This window comes from Symsagittifera roscoffensis, chromosome 9, assembly GCF_963678635.1.
Source record: "Symsagittifera roscoffensis chromosome 9, txSymRosc1.1, whole genome shotgun sequence".
Taxonomy (NCBI): domain Eukaryota; kingdom Metazoa; phylum Xenacoelomorpha; order Acoela; family Convolutidae; genus Symsagittifera; species Symsagittifera roscoffensis.
The window spans coordinates 12,110,884-12,120,299 of NC_087070.1; the positions used below are offsets into that span (position 1 = coordinate 12,110,884).

Consider the following 9,416-nt stretch of genomic DNA (forward strand, 5'->3'; position numbering starts at 1 on the left):
GCAAAAATTACAGCGGGCGGAGCAAACAAGGTGAGGAAGCAACGAGAAAATCGAGGCGACAGCGGAGAGGAGTCGACAAAATGTGGGGAGTAATGATTCACCGAATATAACATAAGTAAATGATGACGGAAAAAAAACTGATGACGAAAGAACATTCTTAAAGAGAGGTTTGGCAAGTATGCCTGAATACTCAATTTAAACTAAAATTGAATTACTTAAACTGTACTTAAGAATGAGTGCTGATAAATTTTATATCTACGATTGAAAATTTATTTGTGGTTGCCCGAATGAGATAGGGACCAGTTTGAGTTTATGTAAGTGCTATCAATTTGTATCTTCTGTCTGGAGACCTGCTGTAAGGACTTGCGATCTCTAACATCTGTTATGATCTGAAATAGAACGGTGCAGTAAGATTTCGATTTGATGCCTAACAGTTGCTTACAATTCAAGTTAACAACTATTTTTTTTTCTATTCTACACTTACCACTTCAACATTTGAGTTCATAATTTCAAATTTTTTTTAACAAGAACAGGAACAGGTTTTTGTACAACAGGAATACTTCTCAAACTATTTGTGGTCAATTGGTTAATTTAGTTGGCTGTTTTCCACGTTTTTGGACTGGATGAGTTTTTTAAGTTTTTATCTGGCCAGACTGAATTTCCAATCTAATTTTTCTGGTCTTTGTAACTGATTTGATTTACAAGTTATTTTAACGGATTTTATCGGCTCTTTTCCTTTTCCACTTTAAAAGTTTTTTATTTGGTTTTAGAAATTCGAGCTATTGGAGCCTTCTGTGCTATTTGGACATCAACCGAATATCCGTGTTGTTCCAACCGTTGAAAATGGGGATGAACTCTATATTCGGGTCTGTTTTTGTTTTTTTTTTGTTCTCGAATCAAAATCAGGTACCAAGGTTATTTCATCGCACTGGGTTGAGTGATATATCATATTGAAGCCCTTACAGTCGTAATTCGAACAACATTAAAAAACTTCCAAAAGAATATCGAGGTTCGAATTTTTGATTTTCCTTCTTACTTCGAGCGAATAAAGCGATCGAGCAGTCTTGTTTTAATTGCTTAAAAGCTTACAATAGATTGATTTAAAACATAAAAACTTAGTTTTACTTGTTTGATGTTAGTTTAATGTTTTTAGCGCGTTGTGCAATAAAAATTTTCAAAAATTAAAAAAATTACAAACACTTTTTTTTTTGATTTTTTTCGTTTTTCCAGTAGTTTTTCTACATTTTTTTTTAAATTTGCTTCTTTTAGTTTAGCTGCGAATGTACCTAGTCCTCAGTTTTTTCTTCAGCTCTTTTTTTTCACACCACGCTAAAAAAACGACAATAATTTGAAAAAAAAACTTTGTTTTTTTTTAGACTATGGTCGGAACATTCTGTGCTTCTTGCGCAGTAACCGGCTATCCTTGTTTCAGTTTGGATACAGGTAACACTTCATGGTTCACTGTCAGTTTTTTAGGGTGAAGCAACTTCACCCGGTCCAGTAATAAGAACCCAAAATTTGATTTTAGTTCTCAAGCAGGAAGGAGCTGAACAGCTTGTATGTTGATTTTTTTTCCTCGTGGATAAATGGTCTTAATTCATCTGAAATCAAATCCGCTAAACAGCTCCTTCCTGATTTGCCGGTTTGTTGAAACCATTAAAATTATTATGCGTAGCTCAAGTGTATTTGTTTACTGCAACCAGCGTTGTGTAAATAATAAACAAACATCAGGTTAAAAAATCACTGAAACGATTCTTCACTAAATCAAGTTAAACGTTTTGCGCGCTTTGTACATTTTAATCTAGAGAATCAAATTTATATCAAGCACATTTTTATCAAAAGAGTAATTTAAAGCTAGAAAGTTTCTCTTGGCAACTTTAAATTAGCTTGAATACCAACAGTTGTTCAAACATTTGATATTAGCTGCTTTTATTATAATTGGTTCACGTTATTATTTTTCGCACGTTATATAAAAATTGCACGTTATATTACCTGATTCAGAAAGTTAGTTTTTTGCGTGCTTATAAAAATGTCGGCCCGGAAAGAACCGGAAAAGAAGAAAGATGAAAACGAGGCATCCAAGAACAAAAAAGACTCCGAGAATTCTGAAAAAACCGAGAAGCAAAAACCGACAAAACGCGAATACAAATATAATTATCGCAGACAGTACGTACCACCGGGTCGAACGGAGGAAGACCAAAATAACCGAGAGCGGGGATTCGTTTTAGACTGCATCGCGCTTTCCCAGATATCAAACGACTATTCAAAAGCTAACCCTAAACTGGGTCCCGCTATTCCGCCTTACAACTCGCAAAAAGACCCGTCAGTGCGACGATATTTCCAGTACCACGACATCGAGAAGGTTTTACTCGGAAGTCATCAGAGAATCGAAGGCAACGTGGAGTACCTCGGAGAGTCGATTGCGGGTAAAAGCGTGGACAATTTCCACGAGAAGGGTCTCGGCTTCCGGTACCTGTCACTGAGGAACAAAAACGGGATGGGTCACTCCACCGACTCATACACTGGTCACTCGGCCTTCATGTCAGATGTCAAGGACGTTCCAGGCTTCAACGGACAGTTTGGTTTCAGAAGAAACACACCCTGGCTGCGCCAATATCCTTCTGTATTCGGAATGACAATGCCAGGAAGCTCCCATTTTTAGACACTCGCTGCTGACGGCTTAAGAGTTTGGTTTATTTGATACTAACTATAATTTCAATTTTTAGAGAAGAATGACCAGTGAATTTCTCCAGTGCTTATTGGTTGTGATCATAATCAATCAATGCAGAATTTGAGCTTAAAAATGAAATTATTGTATAAAGTTTTTGTGCTTTAAACTCTTTTAATAAATATTTGACTTCACATACTTATAGATGTTCTCGAAAGGTTAGCTATTGGTTTTTTCTGTTCGGTCAAAACACTTCTACATCTTAACAAGACTGCTCGTATATCAGGGCGAATGTTCCTATTGAAGTTTTTTGTTGAAAAATTGATAAAAAGAATCGAAAAATGAGAAGAACAATTATCCAAAATTGGCCAAAATAGCAATTTTCCAAACCATATAAATTAACGAATAAGAATCACAGATATTTATGTACATTTGAGCTCCAGACAACAAATCTTTTTTAAGGTACAAAAATATGTATCGTCGAAATAGTAAAAAAAAAAACAGCCCCAGTTTAAATAGAATTGCATAAAATCCGTACACTTTCGAAAATCGGAACAATGGTGCTAAAAATTATTCATAACATAAAACATAGTTTCTCTGTCATCTCATTGAACTTGAATTTGTTGCACTAGAACTTAAATGAGCTTTTGAAACTGCCTTTAATAAGCTCCTTCAATGCGATTTCCACTCTGAAGAACAAAGCTGATAGTTTTGGATTATTTTTCTACTCTTTTTCTTATCCACAACACACAAACCTCCTCACACTTTCATCAGTTTTTTGGTAAACGAGTGCTTTCGCGATATTAGTTGGGTGTATGCAAAAAATGTCTATCATTAAAGTGTGTCGCTTTGATAGGCATTGTTCGCAGGTGCGAGAAAAATAGCTTTTTGATTTCGCAATTCGAGCTTAAGTCCTTGGAACTTTCGCCCCTCATATTCAATTTCCAGTTCACAGGCTTCGTCCACTTCTAAATGATTAAAAAGAAACAAGGAAGCTAAATCAGTTCTAGGTTAGAATTTGTTACCATTTAGAATTCAGTAGTTTGCACTAAGCGGTGGGCTGACCAAACTTCAATTCAATAAACATTAGGAGAATTTTGAAAAAGTTGGATGGCAGAGGTTCAAGTTTCCAATCACAATATTAGGAAGAGTCTTAGTGTTTCTCCATGAAACTTGTTTATGGCAGATGCATTCGTCATATACTCAGTTGAAAACTAAACATTTGCAGAACTATTTGCAGGACTAGGGTTATTAGAAAAAAAAAGCTACAGGTTTTCAGCTGTTTCTCGTTCATTGCAATTTTTGTTGTGTATTTTTCTCTATCACTTTCTACACAAGCATAGCTTGTGTTATAGTATGAACTCTCTTTTTTTCCAAACTAAGTCGCAAATTGTGCCATTCGGCCACAATGACCTGAAGAAGCAGATCACCAAGAGTACATGATTTTGGGGCTGAAGAAGGGGGGGGGGGGGTGGGGGGAGGTCCCTGGTGATCCAAATGTTTTGAGATAGGAAACAGAACATTGGGTCACCAAGCTATGTGTTAACATTGGGTATGAAAATGTATTAAGATAGGAAATAGAAATGGTAAGGTTTCATGGTTTGTGTAATGGTAAAAGAATGGTAAGAAAAATGATATTTTTTCTGTTTTTCTCTGGTTATTCGCAAAAATAATGGGGCGCGTTATTTAATTGGTGAATATCAATGGATAATTACGCGTGGATTATGGAATGAAGGTCTTGTTATTAGTTTTTTGATTCATGTTAAATCAACGATAATATTTTTTATCAAAAAAAACTGAATTTTTTTTTCTAAGAACTTTCAAAACATGATTATATTCATTCTAAGTTGAGTTGAGACTCTTTTATATGGACTACTTATGCTTGACCTAGATGAAATCTGCCGAAATTTGGAAAAATCAAGTACTTTGAGACAAGAAATTAAATTACGAAGAAAGTTAAAAAATCACTGCATCGTATAGTTAATTTACTGCAATAATTAACACTAACAAATAAAAAAGTACATAATTACGAAAATTTGCTTAAGAAATCCAAAATATGGACATCATGAATATTAGTCAAGTTTCTCTGGTAGAATTTAAAATTGAAGAAATACTGAATAAACTGCGTAGAGTCCACAAAAATTATCAATTTTTTGTAGTTCTCTGGGAAACATTCGCCAATAATCTTTTTTAGAGAGAAATAAGTTGTTCTTTTCCGACCCATAGAATCAGCAAAGTATTAGGCTTTGTCCCATCGAGCTATCATAATCCAGTGTTCTCCTCTATTTTTGGTTGGAGCTGAGTTGATGATTGCAAAAAAGTCTTGTTAGTTGAGGTACTTTATCATAGGGGTAAGATCCCATGTATTGAACCTGAGCTCAGGAACTCTTTCAATAGTTTGTACAAGTGAAATGTATCAAACTTTGCAATTGCTAGCTGATTTACATCCAAAAAGAAAGAAATGGTTCGTATGATAGTACAATTCAGAATAAAAAAAGTAAGATTGATGACTTACTCGCATTTGGGTAATGAATCAACAAAGTCCCATAAACAAGTCTTTTGTACTGGAAAAATGTTATTGGCTACTACTTTACAGTCTAGGTTGAAATAATTTATCAGGTTTTCAAGTGAACTACATTCATTGTCTACTTTTTCTGGAGATTTATGTCTGAAGAAGAACAAAATAGATAGAACAGAGACATTAACGATTAAAAGTCCCAAAAAGTTACAATCTTTTTATAGGAACCTGAAAAAAAATAACCAATTTTAGCGATTTTTCCGATTATGTCAGTTTGAACGTATAATCTTTCTCCCAGGACTATCACTCCTGTTAGTTGCTCCAAAGGAAATTGGAAAATGTTTCTAATCTCAAGCTTTCTTCACTAAGTTTTGGATAATGCAACTGTTCAGCAGCATTTTGTAGTGAGGTCAAGTCAAAAACAAGAATAGTATGACTTCGAAAATCTTCCATAGGAAGAGCTAGAAATTCTTTGTTAAACTGCATTGTTTTCATTGTTGTAACACAGAGACGACAAGAAGAAATTGTATCTAATGAAACAATTGCTCTTCTACCCCGAATAATTCTAAGCTCTCTCAAATGAAATTATTGATAAATGAAAAGATCCAGCAACAGCTGAATTTGTATTCATTACAACTGCTATTCTTCTTATTGGAGCGTTATTGCATATATTTTCCTGCATGATTTGGTTTTCACGCGATACAATGATAAAGTTTCTTGCTATAGTTTTGCTGTAATCGTATAGAGCAGCTTGTCTTTCGAATTTCCATTGCAAATATGCAAATATTGATGATTAGGATCAGCAACTAAAATTATTCTAGTCAACAGCAAAAAATCAACAATTTTTAGACTGAAATTTGGATTATCAGACAGCATGTAAAAATTAGGTCTTGCTCGAATTAGTTTAATTCGAACTTTGGTGTTCGAAAACAACTGTTTTTTGCAAGTAAGCTAATCAAAAACAAGCCTCCCATAGATTGAAAAAATTGTCCCTGTTCCTAGAGACTTTGCTCTATCAGTGAACGGATGCATATGAAAACTATCAAGAAATTCTTCAAAACTGTATCCAAGACAAGCAAGTTTTCCTTTAATACTCACTGCCGACGAATTCAATTTTTCCCATGTTTGTACTTAATGACGATATATAGTCCATTGGCGTTGAAAACCTTAGTATTGTTAAGATAAGTTTCTCAATTGGAGAATAGAGAATGTATTAGATTGTTTAAAAAATCAAGTTATGTTCTAGTTCCTCATCTGAAACATCCTTTGACTTTGCTTTATGTTCTGCTTTTTTCTCTTGAAAGCGCCAAACAACTTTCCTCTGAATAATTGAGGCTTTAAACTAAGATGGATATCACGCATATTCAAATAGAGATTACCATCCGTTTCAAATTCAAACTCAATACTGCTTTCATCTAGAGAAGTACTGGGGAATACTTCTTGCGTGTAGGATGAAGTTGTTGTTTCTAAAACTATGAGTTTATCAAGTCTCCCAGGAAGAAATTATAAACGCCCGTGCCAAAAATCGCCATTTTCATTTTAGCTCATCTCATATTTTTAAAAAATTTTCTTTGCGAGAGCGACTGTTTTTTGACCTACTTTTCCGAGAAATGGATCTAGTTCTACTAGTTATACGCTTGGATTTCTTTTTCTACCTCTCAATTGTTTCCAAACTGCTTTTGCTCTCACAACTTTTGCAAAGGTTTTCAGCTTTTTGCGTCCGCTAAAAACTTCCCCAATACGTTGAGCGGCGATTTAATACAAATCTGCTCTAATTCTTCCCGCAGCTTGGACTATTATTTTAAAACAAAATGGATTGCAGTTCTCCTTTGACTTTGCGCAAGAGCATCAAAACCTCTTCCACGTTGTATTGCATGTCCCCAAAAAACAGGAAGTCAGCTGAAGTTTGAGCAACCATTTCCTATGAAGTAGAAATCAAAAATGATTATTCGAAATCATGCGGAACAAGAAAACAACGCGTGTAATTCCTACAAAGACAAAAGGATTTTTTTTTTCACCTGTACTAACTCTTAGCTCTACCTTGATGCTATGGAAAGAATGTTTTAACAATTTTTATAAACTGTTATATTTTAAAGGGCTGATATATCATGCACTGTCCTTTAATATAGATGTCCACTTTTTCGCTTTGGAGATGAATGGAAAACAACGCAATGAAGGAGTTCTTGTATCAACGAGTTCGTTATATTCTATAATATCCCTATATATCATAAAGGAATGTACTGTTTTAGTCTCGTAAGAACACTGAGGATAATGCAATCTTTTCCCATTCATTATAACCCCTATTTGATTTTGTTTTAAATCACAACCAAAATTTTGATTTGAATCAGACCTGTGAAAAACAAACAATGATTGATCCTCAGTTAAAGGAACGGCTATCTTTTGTGTAATTTCATCTACTGATACATATGATCTGTTATATTCAACAGTTTGAGCACCTAGACGTTCTCGAATTTTTTTGTTCCTGGCTACAACTATATCAACAAAACTTGGATACAATCCTGGTTCAATATGGATCGGTTTAATCTTTATTTTTTTTTCTCAAAAATAAAAAATTTTCCACGTTTTGTTACAATGAAGGGTACGATATTTCTGAAATATCAACATCCTATTCTCCTTTCAAATGTATTTGTTCGGGTAAAAAATTGTGAAAGATCTGATACTATTATTCAGATAGCCATTAAAAGAATCGTTAGGAATTTGCGCAATAGTAAAAGAATTCACGACTAATCATCGATAAAAAAATAAATTTTAAAATGAATTACCTTTAATCTGAACGTTTTTTTATGTTTTTTTTTCGTTAACTTGTCCCAGAAATTTTCCTTTGTCGTAATCTTTGACTGTGTATGTAGGAGGTTTTTTTGTAGATACTGATTTCATCTGTCATTGAAAAGTAATAAAATTCTTTGAAGTTCTCACTCTATCTCCAACTTTGAGTTTTGGTTTGTTATACTTAGTTTGAGGTTTAATGTACAGATCTGAGAGAAAATTAGATTTCTTGACATCTCTCGGTGATTTCCCAACAGATCAATTAACGCGACAGTTCATTGTGGACACGAATTGAGGTAACTTGTGAACGAATTTTTCATCATGATCTTCTATATAACGAGAAATCATGTGTTTTACTGATTGAATAGCTCTCTCTGCAAACGCAGCTTTTGTTCCACTCATTTTTGAGTAAACTTAAATGCCTTTCTCCTTGCAAATGTTTTTGAAATTTCACCCATGTTCTTTTCCTTTACCAACCCCAAGAATTTCAGGATTTTTTTTTGAGAAATTACTCTTTTTGAAAACTTTGAGGGGTTACTCTGGCATATTTTGTTTTCATTGTTTGAACTCTGACAATCCGCGAAAAGTTGTCAGCAGCAAGCAATAATTATTTGACTCCATTGTTTTGACTTGCTAGTTTGTCTACAAAAACCTCAAAAATCAAGTACATACACCAATTTCATGATATTGCCTGAAATCGTCGGAAGGAAACGTCAGATTGCTTGACCAAATTTAGTATACGATGTCTTGGTTTGATAGAATTGTTCTATTTTCCTTGTTGATGAACCACTTGCTTTTCTCAAGTCTCTCACAGAGCCGTACGCACTCTACCCCTAGAAAACACACTGTTAAGATTTACCTTTTCAGTTTCTGAAAGAGATCCAAGTTTCTCTGTTGGCGTTCTTGTTCATGACAAGATTAGGTGGAATTTGGGCTGCTTCCAAAATGGTAAAATAATAATCTGGACAATTGGTACTTTTTCGCTTTAGTGCACTCACAATGTCTACAGTAAATTTTTTTGTTTCTCGATTATCTACTATGATATTGTCTGACTGACTCAATCTACTTCTAGGAGAATTTAAAATTAAATGAATACGATGCTTGTTATTTTTTGTTTCCAACCTTGTATTTACAGCACTGCAAGTAGAATCAAATCTTTTGGTACAAGTTCCTCTTTTTCTTGCTTTCGCTCCAATTTGTTTGTTTTTATAAGCATCCTTTGTGATTGATAAATTGAGTAAGGAGTTAAAACAAGTTGATCAATACTATGTCAATCGCTTCATGACAAAAGGGAGAAAGGAGATATTAGATTAGTCGTAAGTCTTTAGGCGAGATTGAATCAGTTCTCATTTTATGCTCTGAATTTCTTCTTCGTAAGCATACTGATTTTTTTCTACGGTATTTTACTACTTCTAGGCACATGCTGAGTTTACTAGGCGTTCG

The 9,416-nt window shown here is 34.2% G+C and overlaps 1 protein-coding gene across 1 annotated transcript; it reads left to right on the forward strand.

Moving 5' to 3' along the window:
- Positions 1-1,725: 1,725 nt before the first annotated feature.
- LOC134854215 (sperm microtubule associated protein 1-like) lies at positions 1,726-2,862 on the forward strand. Its single transcript, XM_063870382.1, has one exon. It carries the CDS (start codon positions 2,030-2,032, stop codon positions 2,660-2,662), a length of 633 nt encoding a protein of 210 aa, XP_063726452.1. The 5' UTR covers positions 1,726-2,029; the 3' UTR covers positions 2,663-2,862.
- Positions 2,863-9,416: the final 6,554 nt, after the last annotated feature.

Coding starts and splice junctions, on each gene's coding strand:
- LOC134854215 (XM_063870382.1), top strand. CDS start 2,030: ATGTCGGCCCGGAAAGAACCGGAAAAGAAGAAAGATGAAAACGAGGCA.